Here is a 23449-nt window from a genome sequence, read left to right as displayed (position 1 = left end):
AGGAGTGCCCAATATTTGATCTAGACCAGGGGTGACCAATAGGTCGATCGCAATCGACCGGTAGATCGCCAAGGCAAAGTGAGTCGATCGCGGAGCCCATCTCGGGCTCCGTGATAGACTCACTTTGCCTTGGCGTTCTACCGGGCCGATCAGCCTTCCTCTCCCCGACGTCAATTCTGCCGTCGGAGAGGAAGTTCGGGTCAGCCAAACGCTGCCTGGCTGGGCCAGAACTTCCTCTCCGACGGCAGAATTGACATCGGGGAGAGGAATGCTGGTCGGCCCGACACAGGGAAGCAGGGAGAGCTTGGGGTGGCGGCGGCGGCTTTGGGGCTTGTTCCCGATGGTGGCAGCAGTGGCTTGGTGGAAGGCAGGGAGAAAGAAAGAAAGGGGGTAGGCAGGGAGATAGAAGGAAAGAAGGGAAACAGAAAAAAAGAAAGGGGGCATGAAGAGAGAAAAAAAGAAAGTGAGGCAGGGAGAAAGAAAGGGAAGGGAGAGAGGAAGAAAAAGTTGAGGGAGGGAATGAGGTCTGGAGAGAAAGCATACAGGCTGAAAGAAGGGAAGAAAGATTGGATGCACACTCAGAAGAAAGTGCAACCAGAGATTCATGAAATCACCAAAGGTAGGAAAAATATTATTTTCAATTTAGTGATCAAAATGTGTCTGAATTTATATCTGCTGTCTATATTTTGCACTATGGCCCCCCTTTTACTAAGGAAAAATATCAACCCAAGTGATCAAAATATGCAAAATAACACCCCTTATAATTAAATCACTTAATCAGATCAGTGCATATTTACTACCAGTTATTTATCCTAATTCAGGAAAAAGCCTCAGAAAAGGAACCTACGCACAGTCTAATCATAGACCAAGAAAATTTGCGTAGTTTATACTGCTCCAAGCTCCAGTCATCGGCCACAAAAACCTGAATATTTTATTCACTTTTTTTCTTTTAGATTTTTAATTTTTATCAATTTCTTTCCCAAAGCTCTTTTTAACATCTTTCCCAGAGCTTGTTCTAGTTAATATCTAATTACTGTCTTCAAGCAAGCAAGCAAGCAAAAAACAATAAAAATGCACTTCTCCTTAACTTAGAGAAAATTGACAGTAGTTTCACTTATCTCAATCACTGTTGTGCCTCTCTCTCAGTGTTATTATATATGCCCCCTTTTACTAAACCACAATAGCGGTTTTTAGCGCAGGGAGCCTATGAGCATTGAGAGCAGTGCTGGGCGCTAAAAACTGCTATTGTGGTTTAGTAAAAAGGGAGGGGGGTATATTTGTCTATTTTTGTATGGTTGTTACTGAGGTCACAGTGCAGAGTCATCTGCCTTGACCTCTTTGAAAAAACCCCGGAATAGGAATGATAATTAACATTTTCTCAGTGTACAGTGTGCTTTGTGTTTTGTTTTGCTTTTTAATTTTATTGTTGGTAGATCATTTTGACTTGATCATTTTAAAAGTAGCTCGCAAGGCCAAAAAGTGTGGGCACCCCTGATCTAGACATTTAATAATTATATAACCACCACCCCTCCCTACATTTGCAATTATACTTATAATGGAATGTTAAACCCGTTCTGACCTCTCTGGGGAGGACGGGATATAAAACTAACTAAATAAATAAATTTATGCGCCACTGCCTGAATTATTAATTTAAAATATATATATACAGTATATATATATAGAGAGAGGAGGAGGTGTTAAAAAAATGATCGACCCCCAGGTATCAAATATACTAGAGACGCTACTGGAAGCCCTTAATTTGACTCTCCACCCCATCCCCATTAACGGCGTTCAACACAACTTGGGCTCAAGCTTGAGTTCCACTTCCGCCTTCCGCCCACTTCCTTCCCGTTCCTTGTGCTGCGCAGGCGTTCCGGTGGTCGACTTCTTCCTTTTCGCCGGCCAGCAGTTGCGCAGGCGCAATAGGGATAGTGGGCACCGCCCGGCGGTCGCAAGAAGGCGGAAGTGAAAGGTTGTTAGACTCAAGTGGGGCTGGAGGGGTCCGGTGCCGGTTTGCTCTGATCCCGGCTCCTTTTTTTGTTTTGCTGCTCGTTATGGCTAAGAACACAGTGTCTGCCCGCTTCCGGAGGGTGGATGTGGACGAATACGATGAGAATAAGTTTGTAGACGAGGAGGAAGTGGGGGAGGGCCAGACCGGACCTGATGAGGGCGAAGTGGACTCCGCTATTCGGGGATATCCTTAATGTATGAGACCGGACCTACAGTGATTACAGAGAAGGGCGATGCTATGCTGCTTGGGCCCAGGCAGGGAGGGAAGCGAAGGGGAGGATGAATTATTAGTATTGTATTCTCTCTCTGAAAAGGAAATAACTTCATATTGGGTGTCTGCAAAGAATGAATCTGATAGCTTTAATTTTACGGATTGATGTTGTCGGTTGTTACCGCCCACGGCTGTTTCTCAGTGGTGTCCGCCTAATGGTGAAAAGCGTGAGTCCCCGTGCTCTAAATATCTTCAGATATTATAAAATATATATGCAAGCTACATTTAAAATATGCATAAACGTATCTGCTAAATCGGGGAGGGGGGATATCATCAAAGGGAAGGGGTAAAACGCGGACCTCGTGGATCTAAAACCGCACGTCCTTAAAAATCTGAGGTCCGTGCATTGACAAGCCCGCCTTTTAGTTTGTTTTACTCAGACCCTTATTCCACCGCTTTCCCTGCAGCTCAGGCCCCCAGCTCTGCCTTCCCTAATGGCTAAGGAGAGAGGAGGCGCACCATGGCTTTTGCTAATTAGCCCGAACGTTCCTCCCTCCAGATCTCTCCCTCTGCACTGATTCTGAGAGCCCCAGAGATATGACACTGGATGGCAAATAGCTTGGTTTGGGGGGGGGGGGGGGTTTAAAAAAATGTGTGCAAAGGTCTGCAGTGCATCTGAACTGCACAATGCACATCCTTAAAAATCTGAGGTCCGCACTAGAGAATGACACGGGGAAAAAATCTGTCCCCGTCACCGCCTCGTCACCGGCCCACCATCCTCTGCACCGCCCCGTCACCGCCGTTCCCTTCACCGCCCCGTCACCGCCATCCCTTTCACCGCCCCGTCATCGCCACTGCCATCTCATTCACCGCCCCGCTGCATCCATATAAGCCTTTCCGACTTCATCCCCTTGGCCCAGAATCATTTTCCCTTTCACTCCCTCCTTACAATTTGAGCCCGGAACACTAGCGATCGCACGGTCCCCGCAGCCACTACCTGCCTGCCCAATCGATCCTAGTGTTTAGCCAGCTCTCTCCCTTCTCCTCACCTTAGTTTATAGGTTTTCTTTTTCGGCGACCTGCACGCTTTCCCAAAGAGCCGCGCATGCGCGGCTGCTCAGTGTTCAATCTTCTGCTCTGCTGCAACTTCCTGTTTCCGGTTGCGTCAGAGCAGAAGATCGAAACTGAGCAGCAGCGGGTGCACGGCTCTCTGATAGCGTGCGGGTCGCCGAAAAAGAAAATCTACAAACTAAGGTGAGGAGAAGGGAGAGAGCTGGCTAAACACTAGAATCGATAGGGCAGGCGGGTGTGAGCTGCGGGGACCGCGCGATCCTTCATGCCTCACTGCGGGGACAAGACCCATTCACCGCCCCGCGGGCGGTGAATGGCCTTGTCCCCGTCGCCGCAGCGACTGCTAGTTTTCTTCCCCGTTTTCGGCGGGTGACCCGCGGCTAAAATGCGGTGGCCGCGGGTAAACCACCACCGTGTCATTCTCTAGTCCGCACCATTGGCTCTGACAGACCTCTATGATATTTTAGCTCTGACGGATCCTAATGCTTTTCCCTCCCTATGCTGAGACTAAAAGTGGCACAGACCTCAGGGCAAAAGTTTTGCCGCTAGTCAGTGGTGTACCAAGGCAATGACTACTTCTGCTGCCGCTATTTCGGAAGAGGTAAGTGATGTCGGAGGGGAGTGGACCGGGAGCCGCAGTCATTGCGGGACCTTGCCGCAACTATCTGCGTCTATCGGCCTAGCCCCCCTCCGACGTCACTTACCTCTTCCGAAGCAGAGGCAGCAGAAGTAGTCATCGCGGGACCTTGCTGATTTTGTTGGAGAGAGAAAGAAGCATAGCAGGGTGGTGGAAGGAGAAAAAGGGGGTCAGGGTGGTATGGAAGCATGGTGAAGGGTGAGAAAGGTGGTTAGGGTAGTATGGAAGCATGGTGAAGGGTGAGAAAGGGGGTTAGGGTAGTATGGAAGCGCGAAGGGTGAGAAAGGGGGTCAGGGTAGTATGGAAGTGTGGTGAAAGGTGAGAAAGGGGGTCAGGGTGGTATGGAAGTGTGATGAAGGGTGAGAAAGGGGATCAGGGTGGTATGGAAGCATGGTGAAGGGTGAAAAAGGGGGTCAGGTTGGTATGGAAGCATGGTGAAGGGTGAGAAAGGGGGTCAGGGTAATATGGAAGCGTGGTGAAGGGTGAGAAAGGGGGCAGATGCTGATGGAAGTGGGGGGAAGGGAGAGGAGAGAGTGAAAGCCAGACCATGGGGGTGTGGGAGAGATGGAAGGGGGAGGCATAAAGTTTCTGGAAAGTGAATAGAAGGAGCGAAGATGCCATATAGAAGGGGCAGAGAGAGGGTAGACAGAGAAAGAGAGTGACAAGAAGATGAGGAAAGCAGAAACCAGAGAAGACAAGGTAGAAAAAAAATATTTTTTTTTTTTTTTTTTTTTGCTTTAGGGGAGATGCATTGCTGTTTCAGTGGTGTTGCATTGTATGCAGAGTCCAGCTTCTTGGTGCTTCAGTTTAACCTTTATCTACGTATTTTTATTCTATCTCCCCATTTACAAAACTGTAGAGCGTTTTTTAGTGTTGGCATCTGAGCCTTTACCACCATGGCTAAAAACCACACTACAGTTTTGTAAAAGGGGGAGGGGTTAGTTTGTGGTTACATACTTGGCGAAGGTGTTTTCTGTGTGTTCGAAAATATATGGTTTTCTGTTAGGATTGACTGTATAGGATTGATCTGTACTAGTCTGGCTTGTTTAAGTTTTACAATGGGTTTATTGACGTACTGCTCACTGCAGTATGTAAGATGCTGCCTTTCCCTAGGTACACTCTTGTGTGACGTGTGGATTGTTACTAAAATCATGTTTTTCATACAGATGGGGGGTGTGTCAAAAAATAATGGGCCCCGGGTGCCACATATGCTAGGTACACCACTGCCACTAGTCTCGGCATAGGAAGGAAAAGCATTAGGATCTGTCAGAGCTAAAATGTCATAGAAGTCTGTCAGAGCCAGAAACTACAAGTGGCATGGACCTCAGATTTTTAAGGACATGCAGTTTTAGATCTGTGAGGTCCGTGTTTTACCCCTTCCTGATATCAAATGACGGAGTAATGATTTTTACTAGTAAAGATTTGCAATAAAAGATACACTGAAACACAAGCACATCAAGATACAAGGGCAATTCAGTTACTACATACCCTTTGTATATTTGTAACTGAGAAATTTTAATTTTTGAGCATAAGAAGCCTCATTGGCTGATATGCTTTTTGGAGGGGACAGTATCGTGGTTTCTGCTTCAGGTAGGTGTCGTTCTGTACTTCTAACAGGTCTCCCGCTGAACCGCCTCCCTACAATAGTGGCAAAACTCAGCCACACGACTTATCTACTGCCAACCTCGCTACACTCACCTTACCCCTCTCCTCAGATCACTCCACTGGTTCCCTATCCAGTTCAAACTCCTGTTACTAACCTACAAGTGTGTTCATGCTGCAGCCCCTAGTATCTCTCCTTAAATGCCTCCCCCAGAACTCCATTCCTCATATAAGCTGCTTTTATCTGTACCCTTCTCCTCCACTGCCAATTCCTTTCATCTAGCTGCCCTGTATGCCTGGCCTAAATAAACTACCTGAGTTAGTCCATCACCTTCCCTTGTTTAAAAGCAGAGTGAAAACCCACCTTTTTTATTTAGCTTTCAATCCATAACACTACTCCCTTTTGCCCATTGCTCACCACCCTAGCCAACAGATTAACCGTCCCCGTCCCGTCCCCCCCCCGTGTTTGTCTTGTAGATTGTAAGCTCTTTTGATTAGAGACTGTCTCCTTTGTAACTTGTTGTGTAAGTGTGGTAGTGCTCTAGAAATAATTAGTAGTAGAATTAAGAGCTGTCATTCCGCTAGCACTGTCAGGTTTAGCACTTTGCTTCTAAAAGTTTCATCTATCAAATGTAAAGAACATATACTTACTATTAAAATGTTTTATCTTAAAACCTCTATAAAGTTTGGAGGATGCTAGACTGAGCGATACCTGTTGGGTTCCTCACCCACCCCCTCAAAATTTTAAACTGACCAATGAAATACCCCCATTTCATTCTTCCAGATTGATCCTGTAAAACCACATGATTGAACATCATATTTTAAAATATTAAAGAGCAAAAAATACAGGTGGTTTGTTAATTACTGTATTTGATAAACGGCAATTATTGACAATAATGTTAAGCCAAAGTGGTTTACAGTAAAAAAAACAAACAAACCAAGGGTTCCAAGTTTGTGTGCCTGTTGGGATTTGTTTTGCTTTGGCAGCAGCTGCTTTTTGTAGTCCAGTTTTAGTTGACCACCTAGTTTGCCTAATAGTAAAGCTTGTCCTGATTACTTTCAGTATTCTAATCTAGTTAACTTGTGAAAAGTCACGCCTCACTCTGTGGCCTAGTAGATATGAATACAGTCGGTTCTCATTATTCACAGTACTGCTTAGTATGGTTCTTGAAAATGTTTGTGAATCACGACTATTGAAATGCAGAGTCTATGGGGAAAATAAAGGTTAGGTTCCAGCAGTACACCTGCCTCAAAACCGCAGAAAGTGAACAGTGGATCCTATTGGAAGAATGGGGTTAGGTTCCTGCATGGAACAGCAGGCATCCCCCAAACCAGGAGATTTCTCTGATAAGAATAGGCAGTGTTCTCCCTCCTTCCCTGAACAGACACCACCAACCCCCTAGTCTCGGCAGCCATTTTCATCGCTCAAAGAGCATAGGTAGGTACGCATGGGTATTGCTCCTGCCCCAATGTGCCATTAGACTACCAGGAAAACAAGGTAAGCTTGGGGTCCTTCCTTTGGGTCTGGGAGGGGGGGGGGGTTGGTGGTGTCTGGGGAGAGAAGTGGAATGCTGTCCATTGGGGGGGGCACTGACAGTTGTGGAAAGTCTGGTTTGGGGGGTAGTGCTGGTACGCTAATACATGAACACAGCGGTGCAAATGGGAAACATCTGTTGCAATTGATGCAACCATGGATATACAGATTCACATAATCACGCATGCACAGATAATGAGAACAGACTAACTCATATGTATTTCTTTAGTGAACAGCATCTGGCCCATTTCACCAGTACTGTACTGTCAAAGCTGAGATAGAGTTACTTTGTAAGGTGACTTCTACTGTATATATTTGCTTACAAGCATATGACCTGCAGCACTGCTTTTAGACAGGCTGGGGAACAGCACCAAAGAGCACAGACTGTTCACAAGTACATTATGTATCCTGCCTGGTGTCTTTTCAGAACATTTGTCATATTTCAGCACAATTTTTCTTCATAAAAGCATGCTGCTTGACTTACCCCACATCTCAAAGCACACAGCCTTTTGGCTTTAAAAGGAAAAGAGGAATTGAGTAAACTGAATGGTCAGAGCAGCAGCTGCTTTAGAAGGAAACCAGGAAGAGAGGCTGCATGCAGTTCATTATTTGCCTCGATGTGTTCAAGCTGAATTTTTAAAAAAACTTCCAAGGCTTTCCTACCTGCTTTGAAGATCCTGCCTTGTGCAGGGCTTAAGCTTTTTGTTCTATTTCAGGCTTCCTAAACTTGTCCTGGTGACCCCACAGCTAATCAGATTTATTTTGAGCATGGTCATTGTAGATTTCTGATTTGAATTGATTCACTGATTAACTTTGGGTGAATTGATTCGAATCGATGTGTATGTTAAAAAAATCGGCCTTTCCGATTCAGGGTACAACCCTCCTCCCCGTGCCCAGCTGTCATCGCGGTCACAAATCCTGCTGTCGCCGACGCCGGCACTCAAATTTTTTTTTTTTTTTTTTTTAAAAACCCTCTCACCGGCATGTGGATTCCCCGGCTTGACTTGGCACAGCCTGAAGTTCTGTGTCTGACTCCGGCCAAAAAAAGAAAAAAAAAGCCCGAAAAATCAGGCGATTTTTCAAACCTTCCCGGTAACACTATCCTGGATTAGCAGCTGCACCGCTTTCTCCTCCGTAGCTTTAGCGGGTCAGTTCCCTTCTGCAGCCTTAGGGCCTCTGATAGGCCGTCCCTCCTCCGAGGAAGAAGGAAGTTGCATCATCGGAGGCGGGACGGCCTATCGGAGGCCATGAGGCTGCAGAAGTGAATTGACCCGCTAAAGCTGCGGAGGAGAGAGCAGCTGCTAATCCAGGATAGTATTACCGGGAAGGTTTGAAAAATCGCCTGGTTTTTCGGGCTTTTTTTTCTTTTTTACTTTCTTTGGCCAGAGTCAGACACAGAACTTCAGGCTGTGCTGGGGAGTCAAGCTGGAGAATCCACAAGCCGGTGAGATCCTGTTAATCGAGAGGGGTGTGTGGTGCCGATGGACCTGGGAGACAAGAGGGAGGGGTGCTGATAGGCGAGGAGAGGAGGGAGTGGTGCTGCTAGTCCTGGGAGGTGAGTGGGTAAAGTACTGCTTCTAGTCAGAGGGAAGGGAAAGGGAAGGGAGAGGAGCCCTGCTAGTCAGAGAGGAGAGGTGCTGCTTTCCCTGGGGGTGGAAAGGAGAGGTGCTTCAGCTAGTTGGTTGGGGAAACGGAAGTAGAGGAGGGGAGGGAGAGGTACTGTTGGAGCTGAGTGAGGTGAGAGGGAGAGGTGCTGCTGGATTGGGAACAGATGAGAGTGCTGCTGGACTTAAAATGGAAGAGAGAAAGCTGCAGCAGGCCTGAGGGGAGAGCAGTGGAGGAGGAGAGTGAGAGGGGAAGGGGGGAAGAGAAATGTTGCTGCTGCACCCAATTGGGGAGAAAGAGGGAAGGAGGGATAAGGAAGCCCAGGAAGGGAGAAGAGAGGAAAGAGAGATGCCAAGACCATGGGAAGGAGGGAAAGGAAAGGCGATACTAGACCATGGAGGGAGAGATGTCAGGGCATGGGGGGAGGGATGGAAGGAGACAGATGCCAGACCAGGGGAAAGGAATGGAAATGGAAGGGGAGGACACAAATGGAAGATAGATGGTTAGCATGGAGAAAGAAGCGAGTTATCAGAAGACAACCAGAGCCTGGGACCAACATGATTTGAATAATGACCAGACAGCAAAAGGTACAAAAATCATTTTATTTTTTGTTTTGTGATTACAATATGTCAGATTTGAAACGTGTATCCTACCAGAGCTGGTGTTAGACCGCAAACGTGAGCTAGGATTTAACAGAGTGAGGAAAAGTATTTTTTGTTTGTTTATTTTGTTTACACCACAGGACCAGTGTAGGTAGGAGAGAGCAAAGGGGGTGAAGAGGCTATAAAATAAACCCACCAGGATGTTTGGAAAAAAACACCCATTTGGGCAGGAAAATCGAATTGAAAAATCGATTCAATAGGCTGAATCGAATCAAAATTTTTTTTCCTGAATCGGGCAGCACTACTGTGGATTTCATGAAAGCCTGAATAGTGGTGGTGTTACCAGGACAGGTTTGGGAAGCCATGTTCCATTTCATAGGCAGGGTCTGTCTTACATGATGCCAGTTGCAGTCTCTCTCTAGGTTTTGAGTGATATAAAAGTGGTGGAAGATTTCTGTGGCCAGCTTGTAGTTGACAGAACTCTTTATCTTTTCACATGCACAAAGTTCAGTACTTTCTTTGCTACAGTTCTAAGCTTGAATTTTTGTCTCTTATAGGCATGTTTCATAATTAGGATTTCTGTTCTTAGGTGTTTATACATTAGAAATAGCAATTAAAGGCTTTTGTTGAGACTACCAGAGATCAGTATTTTTCTGCCATTGATGTGTACTCTTTCTGTTTCAATCAATATATATTTATGTAGCTGAAGTGTCAGTGTGGAAGGGGCATGGAAACAAAATAGAGGATCCAAGGTGTGCAAGGGGAGCTGATTTAAAGGCTGACTGAAATGCTTTTTTTCCAGTGTTGATCGAAACCAAAGCTACCACTGAAACTGAAAACTCAAGTTTGGTGTTGTGGATGTTAACCAGTGAGGGCCACTTTGGTCTTTCAGAGTATACAGTTTCCCATAGCATCCATGCCAGAATGTAATACATTTTAAATAACGAAAGACTGTATTTTACTTCCAAGCAAAATAACCTCTACACACATGGACTGCAGTAAATAAGCACAAGTCCAAAAAGAGAAAACGCAAAACCCTACAAATGTCCAGAAACACGTCAAAGGAGGGTGAAAAGGAAGATTCCTCGCCTGGTTGTGTATCATCAGGAAAATTTTTATTCTCTATTCAGAAAAACCCAACATTGATCCATGTTTCAGCATAAACATGTCTTCAGGGTATATAAAATCATGTGCGATGTGCAGTTTCACATAAGTAACCACATGGCAACTACATGTGGTGATAAAATCATCAAATGTCAGGGTGGCTAAAAATCACTATTTAAGATACATTATAGTCCAAAAGTTATTCATTATATAGCATGCAATGTTTACATTTTTTGTTAAGTGAATTCCATTAATCCATTCATAATTTCACAGGCAATTTTGCCATCACTTAATTCTGCAGCATAGAATGAATGAAGGCTGAAACTAAAAGCTACAATACTTTTATAGTGGCTGACTTACACCATTCTTGGAGTGACACCTGATGACAAATGCATATGCCAATTCCTGAAGAGTTTATCCCAAAACTACAGACTTTAAGTTCCAGCTAAAATTTTATATCAAAATCATTTATTTGGAGTACTCTATTTACCATATAAACTGTTGTTTAAGGTAACTGCTTTACTTTCAATTACAGTTCAAAAAAAATAAGGGATACAAAGAGTGTTTCTTCCCCCTCCCCTGGGACTAATTTACAATCTTTGGTATTCTAATAGTTTTTCTCAACTCGGTCCTGGAGTACCCCTTTGCCAGTTAAGTTTTCAGGATGTCCACAATGAATATGCATAAACTTGATTTGCATACACTGCCTCCATTATATGCAAATTATCCCAGGACAAGCAGGCAGCATATTCTTAACACATGGGTGACGTCACCGACGGAGCCCTCGGTACGGACCTTTTTAACTAGAAGTTTCTAGTTGGCCGCACCGCGCGTGCGCGAGTGCCTTCCCGCCCGACGGAGGAGTGCGTGGTCCCCAGTTTCTTCGTTTCCGCGGAGCGAAGAAGACGCGTGTGTTTTTTCAACGGCCGTTGAAACCACTTTTTTGCCTTCCCGCTCGCGCTTTTTTCCTTATTTTTTCTTTCTTTACCTTCGGGTTTATTTTTCTTTGATTTGCAAAAAAAAAAAAAAAAAAAAAAAACTTTGCTTTTTCCCTTTTTTCTTTCGTTTTTGCCCCGGCGGGGCCTGTTGCCAGTATACAGGCCTCGGGCTTCGATTTTGCGGAGGCTATCTTCCCCTTCATGCCCCCGCAGGTCGGTTTTAAGAAGTGCCAGCGGTGTGCACGCCCGATCTCCATAACTGACCCACACAATTGGTGTTTGCAGTGTCTGGGTCCGGAGCATCGGGCGGACTCCTGCACCCGCTGTGCTACTCTTCAAAAAAGAACCCTTAAAAACCGAAGAATTCAACAAACTCTCCTCTTCGGCACCGAGTCGGCGATGGACTCCTCACCTTCAACGGCGGTACCTCAAAAATCGGCACCGTCGACCTCGACACCGACCGACCCCGCATCGGCGTCGCTGGCGCCAGGTAAGCCGGCTAAGAAGCCTTCCTCTTCCCTCGAGCGCCCTCCAGCTACGGTGGCGACACCGTCCCTACCGGCATCGCACCGGTCCCGCAAACGCTCCGCCCCGATCTCGGTGAGTGCCTCGTCATCGGCCTCCTCATCGCCGGGGCGTGGAGCGGCATCTAAGGAACCGAAGAAAAAGAAAGCGGTTCCGATGCCACCCCTAGATGACCGTATCTCGGCCATCTTAAAGGCTCAACTCCAAGAACAGTTGAAGAAACAACTTGAGCAACTGTTGCCCACTATCCTGGCACCGCTCCTTCCGGTACCAGACCGGCCCGAGCCCCGCACCGAGCCCCCGGTGTCCACCCCTTCGGTACCGGTGAACACATCCATGCCGATCCTTTCGGCCCAACAACTTCAGGGCGATCCGGTGGTTCATTCTCAGGCCACATTGGATCCTCCTCGGCACCAGGCGGTACGGCATTCTTCTCGGGACCGAGATAGACGCCGGTCGTCCTCCCCTGGTACCGTTTCGGTGCGCTCTGGAAAGTCTTTGTCCAAAACTCGCCATACCGCGCCCTCCACCCCGGTGTCTCGACATGCACCAGAAGTCAGGGACCCTGACTTATGGGAGGAAACTCCTCTCGGTACCGAGGAGGATCCCTCCTCATCTGATGAGGAACCATCGGCACCCGATGCCACCTCTAAACCAGAGCAGTCCTCATTTTCTAAATTTTTGAGAGAAATGTCTGCTGCCCTGTCCCTTCCTCTGGAATCTGACTCAAAAAAGTCTCAAGCCTTTCTAGAGGCTCTAGACTTTGAGCAACCTCCTAAGGAGTTCCTCAAGCTTCCCGTGCATGACATCCTACGGGAAACGTTCTACAAAAACTTGGAAAATCCCCTCACGGTACCGGGAGCCCCCCGTAAACTGGACAACCTGTACCGTGTCATTCCCATTCCGGGATTCGACAAATCTCAATTGCCCCATGAGTCCCTTCTGGTCGAATCCACCTTAAAGAAGACTCAGGGCTCCAGTGTCTATGCCTCTACCCCTCCTGGCAGAGAAGGTAAGACCATGGACAAGTTTGGCAAGAGGCTTTACCAAAATGCCATGCTTGCTAACAGGGCAAACAACTATTCCTTCCATTTTTCCTTCTATCTGAAACATTTGGTCCAACAACTGTCTGCCCTCCAGAAGTACCTCCCTGAGCGCAAGGTCCCGCTATTCCAACAGCACATCTCTGGCCTTCTCCAAATGCGCAAGTATATGGTCCGCTCGATATACGACTCCTTCGAGCTCACCTCTCGGGCCTCTGCCATGGCCGTAGCCATGCGTCGCTTGGCCTGGCTCAGAGTCTCCGACCTGGACATCAACCACCAGGATCGTCTGGCCAACGCCCCCTGTCTCGGGGATGAACTTTTTGGAGAGTCCCTGGATTCCACCACCCAGAAACTCTCTGCCCATGAGACCAGGTGGGACACCCTGATCAAGCCGAAAAAGAAGGCTCCGCCTGCCCGACCCTATCGGCCTCAAACATCTTATCAACGGAGGTTCTCAGCCAGACCACTCAACCCGCCTCCCCAGCAATCTCGGCGACCCCGTCAACAGCAACATCATGCTCAGGCTCGATCTCAGGCCACTCAACCTTCTAAGCCTCCTCAGCCTGCTAAACAATCTCAGCCCTTTTGACTCTTCTCTCCAGGGCATAGCCAGTCATCCACCCTTGCTACCTCTTCCACAGCCCATCGGAGGTCGTCTCACCATTTTCTCCAGCCGTTGGGAAGTCATCACGTCGGACCAGTGGGTCCTCAACATCATCCGCCACGGCTATTCTCTCAACTTCCAGACTCTGCCTCCGGACAACCTTCCCGTAGAGTCTGCTTCACACTCATCTCAAACCCCCCCTCCTCCTGAGGGAGGTTCAATCCCTCCTCCTTCTCAATGCCATCGAAGAAGTACCTCCAGATCAAAGGGGTCAGGGATTCTACTCCCGCTACTTCCTGGTTCCCAAAAAGACGGGAGACCTCCGTCCCATTCTCGATCTAAGGGACCTCAACAAGTGTCTGGTCAAGGAGAAGTTCAGAATGCTCTCCCTTGCCACGCTTTACCCTCTTCTTTCTCAACACGACTGGCTATGTTCCCTGGACCTCAAAGAGGCCTACACTCACATCTCCATCAATCAGAATTCTCGCCGCTACCTACGGTTCCAGGTACTGCACCACCACTATCAGTACAAGGTGCTACCGTTCGGCCTAGCTTCCTCACCCAGGGTCTTCACCAAGTGCCTTATAGTGGTAGCGGCCTTCCTCAGGTCTCACAACCTCCAGGTGTTCCCCTACTTGGACGATTGGTTGGTGAAAGCACCTTCGTCTCAACTCGTGCTACAAGCCACTCATCACACCATCTCTCTCCTCCACCTCCTGGGGTTCGAGATCAACTACCCCAAGTCGCACCTGCTTCCCACCCAGCGACTTCAATTCATTGGAGCAGTTCTGGACACCACGCTAATGAGGGCCTTTCTCCCCTCCGATCGCCAGCGGACCCTGCTCCATCTCTGCCGTCAGGTACTCATGCACCCCTCCATTCCTGCCCGACAGATGATGGTCCTACTGGGTCACATGGCCTCGACGGTGCATGTCCTTCCTCTGGCACGTCTCCACCTTCGTACGCCTCAGTGGACTCTCGCCAACCAATGGTCACAGACTACGGACCTTCTTTCTCGTCCCATCTCTGTGACATCATCTCTTCAGCAATCTCTCCAATGGTGGTTGAACTCCTCAAATCTTTCCAGGGGTCTACTTTTTCATCTGCCCCCCCACTCTATGATCATCACCACAGATGCGTCCCCCTACGCGTGGGGAGCTCACCTAGGAGATCTACGCACCCAGGGACTTTGGACCCCACAGGAGCGTCGTCATCACATCTATTTCCTGGAACTCAGGGCCATGTTCTATGCCCTCAAGGCTTTCCAACATCTCCTCTGCCCTCAAGTCCTCCTCCTGTGCACAGACAATCAAGTCGCCATGTACTACATAAACAAGCAAGGCGGCACCGGATCTCGCCCCCTTTGTTTGGAGGCTCTGCGCATCTGGACCTGGGCCACGGACCGCAATCTCTTTCTCAGGGCGGTCTATATCCAGGGCGAACAGAACTCTCTGGCCGACAATCTCAGTCGCATCCTTCAACCTCACGAGTGGACGTTGGACCCTCCGACTCTGCTCTCCATCTTTGCTCGATGGGGCACTCCGCAGGTGGACCTCTTTGCAGCACCTCACAATCATCAGCTGCCCCAATTCTGCTCCAGACTCTTCTCTCCTCGCCGTCTGGCCCCGGATGCATTCCTGCTCGATTGGAGGGATCGGTTCCTGTATGCCTTCCCTCCACTTCCTCTGATGTTGCGGACCTTGTCCAAACTCCGCAAAGACCACGCCACCATGATTCTTATCGCACCTCGGTGGCCTCGCCAACACTGGTTCTCACTCCTGCTCCAGCTCAGTTCCAGGGAACCCATTCTACTTCCTGTGTTTCCTACTCTACTTACGCAACAGCATCAGTCTCTACTACATCCCAATCTGTCTTCGCTCCACCTGACAGCTTGGTTTCTCTCGGGCTGACCTCTCCGGAGAATCTATCTCAACCGGTCCGCCTCATTTTGGACGCTTCCAGGAAACCGGCCACTCTCCAATGTTACCATCAGAAGTGGACCAGATTTTCCTCCTGGTGTCTCCGGCATCATCAGGAACCCACCTCCTTAGCGGTGGAAACTGTCTTGGAATATTTGCTCTCACTGTCCAATGCTGGCCTCAAAACTACCTCCATCAGAGTCCACCTCAGTGCCATTACTGCGTTTCATGAGCCTATTCTCGGTAAACCCCTCACGGCTCATCCTCTGGTTTCCAGATTCATGAGAGGACTCTTCAATATCAAACCGCCTCTCAAGCCTCCTCCTGTCGTCTGGGACCTGAATGTGGTTCTCTCAGCTCTCATGAAACCTCCGTTTGAGCCTCTTGCCACAACTTCACTCAGGCTTCTTACCTGGAAGGTGCTTTTCCTAATTGCCATCACCTCTGCCAGGAGGGTTAGCGAACTGCATGCACTGGTTGCCGACCCACCTTTCACTGTTTTTCACCATGACAAGGTTGTTCTACGTACCCACCCTAAATTCCTTCCCAAGGTGGTCTCAGCTTTTCACCTCAACCAGTCCATTGTGCTGCCCGTCTTCTTCCCTAAGCCTCACTCGCATCCTGGGGAACAGGCGTTGCACACGCTGGATTGTAAGCGTGCCCTTGCTTACTATCTTGATCGTACCAGAGCTCACCGAACAGCCCCTCAGCTCTTTTTGTCTTTCGACCCCAACCGTTTGGGTCGTCCTGTCTCCAAACGGACACTTTCAAATTGGCTTGCTGCCTGTATTGCTTTCTGCTACGCTCGGGCCGGTCTCTCACTGGAAGGAACTGTCACGGCCCACAGAGTCCGAGCTATGGCTGCTTCTGTAGCTTTCCTCCGCTCCACGCCCATCGAGGAAATCTGCAAGGCGGCCACTTGGTCCTCAGTTCACACGTTCACTACTCACTACTGTCTGGATGCGTTCTCCAGACGGGATGGACACTTCGGCCAATCTGTGTTACAAAATTTATTTTCCTAATGGCCAACCATCCCACCTCCCTCTTTGTTAGCTTCGAGGTCACCCATGTGTTAAGAATATGCTGCCTGCTTGTCCTGGGATAAAGCACAGTTACTTACCGTAACAGGTGTTATCCAGGGACAGCAGGCAGATATTCTTACGTCCCACCCACCTCCCCGGGTTGGCTTCTTAGCTGGCTTATACTAACTGGGGACCACGCACTCCTCCGTCGGGCGGGAAGGCACTCGCGCACGCGCGGTGCGGCCAACTAGAAACTTCTAGTTAAAAAGGTCCGTACCGAGGGCTCCGTCGGTGACGTCACCCATGTGTTAAGAATATCTGCCTGCTGTCCCTGGATAACACCTGTTACGGTAAGTAACTGTGCTTTTCTTTCATGCGTATTCATTGTAGATATCTTGAAAACCTGACTAGCAAGGGGATACTCTACAACCCAATTGAGAAACACTGGCCTAATGATTTTGGCAAGGCAAGAGTGATGTCCCAGTCGTAGCAGCTATTCTGAGACCAGAATTGGTAGGTGTAACAGGACTGCTCCTGCACCAACTACGCCCCTATACCACCAAGGATTGTCCCAGGTGGATCTATGGATGCGGCTGGAGGCATTCAGGGGGAGTCTGGGAGGAGGGACAGTGGCACAAAGCACAAGTATTTGGCTTCCACCTAAAACATATGGTCATGTTTTGGCTGAAAATTAACCTTTCAGCTGAAACTGGGCAGAAAACTAATTTTGGGCTGGTTTCAGCACTGTAAATGAAGCTGAAATTTGGCCAGCCTCTAGAGCTGATAGAGCAGTTTCTCAACCTGATATGCAGATCTCTTAAGCACATTCTCTATGGATAGCCTTGACTGGACAGGTGTGTTCTGGGTTGAAAACACTATGTAGAGTAGTAAGGAAAGTGGTTATGTACATATTTAGGTTTTTTGCATGGAGGAATTTGTTTTTGTGTTCAAGTTCAGAAGCTATGTTTGTAACATGAAAGTATTTTTGTAGGTTTTGGAGTTTTATTAATTTGTTTGGCTGTGCTCTACTTATTTTAGTGAAATAAATTGGTGCTTTTCAGCCCAGTCTATGAGGCATACCCAGCCAGTCAGATTTGCATGATTCCACAATGAACATGCTTGAGATATGTTTGCATGCATCTTCTTAGTGGATATCCTGCAAACCTGACTAGCTGAGTGTCCCCTGAAGACTGGGTTGAAAAGCACTTATAGAAATTATTAGGGAAGTGGGAAATTAAAATGAGACCATGATAGAATAACTTTAGATATCTTCTAATCAAGGAGTAACCTAGTGGTTGAGCACCAACCTGAAACAAGGAAGACAAGGGTTCAAATCCCACTTTTGCCGTTTAACCTGGGAAAGGCACAACTTTCCATTGTCTCTAGTATAAAACTTGGATTGCAAACTAGGAGTTTAGATTTGAAAAAAATGAATAATGAAACTAGCTCGAAATGGGAATACCTACAACCTGACTACAGTGGCTGCTTATAACCGCAATGATCAAGTTTAAATTAGGCATCACCACCTTTAAGATGCTGAGAGGGAATGCCTCCTGACTATCTAACAGTTGGCCATGCTATTTAAGGGTGCTTCCAACAGATATAATACTTTTCTACTTAAAATTCCCAGCATGCAACAATATAAAATTTACCAGGCAAATCACCATATCCATCCAATAGCGATTACCAAAATGTTGGAACCAACTAACATTTACACTATGATCCTGTGATTACTATCTCAGGTTCAGAAAGCTTTTCTGTGCCAAGACAGGGAGCCAACGTTGAAGTAACTGAAATGATAATTGTAAAAGCCCATTTCTAAACTACCTAATGCAACCCCTGAGACATAACAAGCCAATGATGACGTACCTATGACCTAGCTGTATTAATAGTTGTACTGATCTACCTGTACTAGCAATCCCATTGAATGTCCATGTCAGACTGTCCATGGTAATTGGCCCAGCCTCTTATAATGTAATCCAACCTTGACCTGAATATGTAAAGGCGGAATAGAAAACCTGATTAACATAATGTATCTAGTACATAGAAAGTATTGCATAGAATCGTTCTTGTAACTCTTGCTGCTTCTTAAGGTTGCTGATCTTATAATCTTAGCTGTGTTAGACAATCTAGAACCCTATACACCACTGTACTTTGTGAACTCACTGGAGGATCAGTAAATGGAAACAGGACTATGAAGCACCCCCAACTTGGTGTTACAAGTCTCCCAACTCATTCCAACTACTGGTGATCAAGTGAATCTTTTAGATTCTGATCTGCTTTATAAATAAGCGGAGGTGTTGCTGGCTAGTCTCACTGTATAGGTTCTTATCTTGGTCTTTTGTGTTGGCGCTGGGTTGCTGAAATGTTCTTTCTTTCTTTAACCCTTGCCATGCATCCATGTGCTTAAATGTGAATCAAACATAATACATCATTTTTTTTTGTTAGTTTCCTTAATTTACTCTTACAGGGAACATGATGGCTGCATTACAAGCAGCGCTGAAGAATCCTCCCATTAATGCCAAAAATCAGTCTGCAAAGGTGAGAGTGAAAATATGTTGCTGCTTCTATATTGTTCATTTCTTGAATGATCTCTCCTCCAGGAATGGTGATAGCACTTTTTTTTCTGGAGAAGAATTGGAAGACATGCCTCCAGGATGAACTATTCTGAGCCACTGGGGGTCACTCATGCTGCACTGCTTTTTAGAAACAGAGAAACATGATGAGGATTTAAGACAATGGTTCCCAACACTGTCCTGGAGGACCACCAGACAGTGAGGTTTTCAGGATAGTCTTAATGAATATGCATGAGAAAGATTTGCATGTAATGGAGTGACAGGTATGCAAATCTGTTGCATGCATATTCATTAAGGCTATCCCGAAAACCTGACTGGCTGGTGGTCCTCCAGGACAGGGTTGGGAACCACTGATCTAAGAGATCCTACAGGCTTATCACATGCTATCTTAAATTCAATACCGTCTTCGTTTCCACCACATCCACCATTGGAGATGAAGACTGTATCTGAATTTAAGATGGTTTCTTCCTCCTCTTCAGTGGGGAGTGAATTGCAAAATATATGATGTTTATATGTGATTTATTCCTGTTTTATTCCGTATTTATTCCTGTTCTTCTTTTATTGTGCTTGTGTGTTCACTCCAGGTTCTTTAATTGGGGATATGGCTGGCTTGAGAAAGGTCAACAGTGCCTGTAATTTCTAAGGACATTGCAGAGCTCTTTTGGTAGTATGAGACCACTAGCTTCTCTGGTGCAGGACAGCTGATTCAGGCACTGTTTTATACTGGGGCAAAGCTAGCCTTCCAGTTTTGGGGTGTCAACACATTCTCCCCCCTCCCCCCACATGCACTAAAGATACTTGTGCTGGTTCATCCAGCTGCTGCCAACTTCTGCATTAAAGAAGCAGTGCCAGGAGGAGGGGAGTACCTCAGGAACCGGCTGTCAGGGCTTCACCATCCTTGCCAGCTGTTCAAAGGGTTGCTGTAGTTCCAGAGGGGACACAAGCCCAAAGTGTTGGGGGCCATGGCCTCCCTGCCCCCAACACTTTGGGCTATGGCAGTTCATGATTATAGGGTGTCAAGGTTCAGAAGGACATGATGCTGCTTGCTGATACAGGTCCTATGTGCAAAACATGGCAAATACTGTACAGAATCTAGTTCTGGTATGGAATGAGCCTTCTGTCTTCAGTACAGACACTGGTGAGTCAGGTTCTCCAGCCTCATAGCTTTCCATTTGTTGACTTGGTGCAGTTGCTGGTATCAGCTTTGGTTAGATAGGGCATAAACTAAGTGTATTGAATGTGCCATGAGACTCTGGTTCCATTTATCATTCCTCCCTGGATTGGCTCCATTATGCTTGCCTAACACTGATCAGCCTGTGACGGTTGATTTGATCTGTTCTAGGATCGTGCCGAGGGTGTAGTCCTGAAAGTCCTCATCAATTTTAAAGCCAACGAGATTGAGAAGGCTGTTCAGGCCCTGGATAAGAATGGGGTGGACCTTCTGATGAAATATATCTACAAAGGTTTTGAGAGCCCCTCTGATAACAGTAGTGCTGTTTTGCTACAGTGGCATGAAAAGGTACCGATTCCTCCCATTCAAAGCATGGTGGACATTCTGAATGATAGATAGTTTGAACATCTTGATGACAAGTAGCTTTGTGTTAAGCATTAAAATATGATAGTTCTTTTGAGTAAATTTTCTTTCCTTTTCCATCTCTCTTCAGACTTGTTTAGGCATTGTTGAGGCTGACAGCATAAATGCTTCTTTTGCTAAGTTTTTTCTTGTTTTCCTCCACTTTTCTTGCCCTGTGGTATAGTTTGTTCTTTTAATCTGCTTTCTTGCTTTGATCATAGGCCCTGTCAGCTGGAGGGGTAGGATGCATTGTACGGGTCTTGACCTCCAGGAAAACGGTTTGAGCCTTGCTTGAGGTGGCCATTCCTCCGTAGAAGCTGGAATTGCTGGTACAAAGACCAAATGAAACAAATGCTACAGCTGCCCTGGGGGCAGCTCTTCTCTCTTTCTGTCAGCTCGCTTCTTTTTTTTTTTTAAATAGATACTGTATGAGCAGATAATGTACATATGATGCATTTTTTTGACTTTGGTTAAGAGTAATATACTAAAGCAATGTCGTTTTTAACAAGAATTTTAAGTACTTGGCATTTCAGCATCTTTGTACTGTGCAGGGTTCTTTGCTTTATTGATAAAAATTGCCAGTTTTGAAACTTGAGGACCCCCTCAAGCTAATGTTCAGTTGAACAAGAATTGAGCTATTTGCAGACCCTCAGGCAGCCAGGCAATGTTCTGTGGCAGAAACCTCAAGGGGTCTGTCTTTTGCAGCTGTTAGCAATGTAAGCAGGTCCCCTTCTGAACCCAGAATGAATGAGTTGAAACTTCCCCTAATCCAGTCACTTTAGCTTTTTATTTTGTTTCCTCCTCATTCTCTGTATCATATATTTCCATCACTCAGATTAAGTGCCAGTGCATTCCACTGAATTTTGGGGAGCTGGATTCATCCAGAACATGGTCATGCTTGTATTCTGGCACAATGTAGCAACAAATATGTTGCATTCACACAGAGAACCCATTCTCACACCAACTCTGTGTTTGAGGAGTGTGAGATGTTCTGGTAAGCCTGAAATTGATAGGAGCTAAGAGAACCACTCTGTTTGTGAGAGTGCCACAATAAAGTTCTCTTCACTCTGCCATCCCTAGGATATTGAATGTGTTGGGGGCATTGGAAAACTGTTGATCTGCCAGTGTTTTACGTGCTCTGCCTTTTACAGTATTCTTTTGTAAAAGTGGTACCACACTTGAGGAAGATATCAGTTACTGATAACTGCAATTTTTTTGCAAAATAAATTTTGTAAAATCTTGGTATTCGTGGTTTTTATTTCAAGTAACAGGACTCAAGATATTCTTTCAGCTCACAACTTTGCAAAAGCTGCAGCAGCTTTTTTTGACTTGGACTAGGCAGGGATCTCAAAGTCCTTCCTTGAGGGCCGCAATCCAATCGGGTTTTCAGGATTTCCCCAATGAATATGCATTGAAAGCAGTGCATGCACATAGATCTCATGCATATTCATTGGGGAAATCCTGAAAACCCGACTGGATTGCGGCCCTCAAGGAGGGAATTTGAGACCCCTGGACTAGGGATTGCTTAGCATTCTTGTTTAATTTTGGGCATTTATGTTCCACTTTTCCTTACAAGGTAATAGTAGAACTGCACAATTTATAGCATAGTTGGGTCTAAATACACAGCAGAAACTGTACTGTATATGTCATCGCATAAGTATGGAATATCCTGTCAGTATTAATGAAAGAGAGGTGTGGCATAGTGGTTAGAGCTACACTATCTGGATAGCAAGTGCTGTTATCTGATTATGGGCTTTTGAATACTAATCCACAAACTTTTCAGTTTTTTGAGGCTAGAATGTGTCAGTTTTAAGGAATGGAGGATTGTGGACACACAGAAAATTTATTTTTTCAGAGAAACTTCAGTGTTTAGTGTGGCACAGTGGTTAAAAGCTACAGTCTCAGTACCCTGAGGTTGTGGGTTCAAACCCCCACACTGCTCCTATTGACCCTGGGCTAGTCATTTAATCCTCCATTGCCCCAGGTACATTAGATAAAATTGTGAGCCCACTGGGACAGATGGGGAAAATGCTTGAGTACCTGATTTGTAACTTGAGCTCCTTTGGAAGGACAGGCTAAAAATTCAAATGAGTGAACAAAAAAATTATTAAACCGTACAAGTGGAGTTAGGAGCTGTACACATCAACCAGGGATGGGTGAAATGAGTAAATATTTATTAAGCTATTAATGTACAGTCTTTATCATATATTCACTGTGTAAATATATGGGACACACAGTGAATATATGATAAAGACTGTTATATTAATATCTTAATAAATATTTACTCATTTGACCTAACCCTGGTTGATGTATATAGCTCCTACCCCCATTTGTATGATTTTGATTGTTTCCCCATGGGGCTCATTTCCTTGTTTTTTGCAGCATAATTAAACCACAATGGCTAATCAGTGATACAAACAAAACTCAGTTTAAAATATAAAACCTAAAAATCAATTAAGTAGTGTTTTATGAACAATCATGTTAAAATCTCTCCTAAAGTCCTTTATATGAGGACAAGTGATGTATCTCACCTGGCACAGAAGGGCCTTCAACCAGAGAATCTCCAAGTTGCCCTCCCCCCCCCCGGGACTAATAATAGCTGTCTAAGGAGGCATCCAACTTCTACCACCTCCGTCCTGAAAAATGATGCAAATCATTGGGCCACACTCAGTCTTGTTTCATATAACCATTGGTAATTCTAAACAAATATCATTCTAGAGCGAAAAAAAAGACATCCTGATGGTTTATTAAATTGTTAGCAATGGAATTTGACACTTTTGGAAAGGGACTATAATTGTAAATCATATGTCCACAAATTGTGCTGTATCCAGCTTATCACTGTTGTATTCTACAAAGGTAAAAACTGAAAA

At 46.2% G+C, this 23449-nt stretch overlaps 1 protein-coding gene across 1 annotated transcript; it reads left to right on the top strand.

Moving 5' to 3' along the window:
• The first annotated feature begins 1871 nt into the window (after nt 1-1871).
• Nucleotides 1872-21824, top strand: ARPC5 (actin related protein 2/3 complex subunit 5). Its single transcript, XM_033916835.1, has 4 exons — nt 1872-2194; nt 18899-18971; nt 20349-20525; nt 20801-21824. The coding sequence occupies exons 1-4, from the start codon at nt 2055-2057 to the stop codon at nt 20861-20863; spliced, it is 453 nt and encodes a 150-aa protein (XP_033772726.1). The 5' UTR covers nt 1872-2054; the 3' UTR covers nt 20864-21824.
• Nucleotides 21825-23449: the final 1625 nt, after the last annotated feature.

The sequence above is a fragment of the Geotrypetes seraphini genome, chromosome 12 (assembly GCF_902459505.1).
Source record: "Geotrypetes seraphini chromosome 12, aGeoSer1.1, whole genome shotgun sequence".
Classification (NCBI taxonomy): Eukaryota; Metazoa; Chordata; class Amphibia; order Gymnophiona; family Dermophiidae; genus Geotrypetes; species Geotrypetes seraphini.
Note: the sequence above shows the minus strand (reverse complement) of the source record. Positions and strands in the feature narration are given on the sequence as shown.

Excerpts from the sequence above, each read along its gene's own strand:
- ARPC5 (XM_033916835.1), top strand. The coding sequence starts at position 2,055 with ATGGCTAAGAACACAGTGTCTGCCCGCTTCCGGAGGGTGGATGTGGAC. Across the intron at positions 2,195-18,898 it reads GTGGACTCCGCTATTCGGGG|AGGGAACATGATGGCTGCAT; the intron begins ATATCCTTAATG and ends ATTTACTCTTAC. Across the intron at positions 18,972-20,348 it reads CCAAAAATCAGTCTGCAAAG|GATCGTGCCGAGGGTGTAGT; the intron begins GTGAGAGTGAAA and ends GATCTGTTCTAG.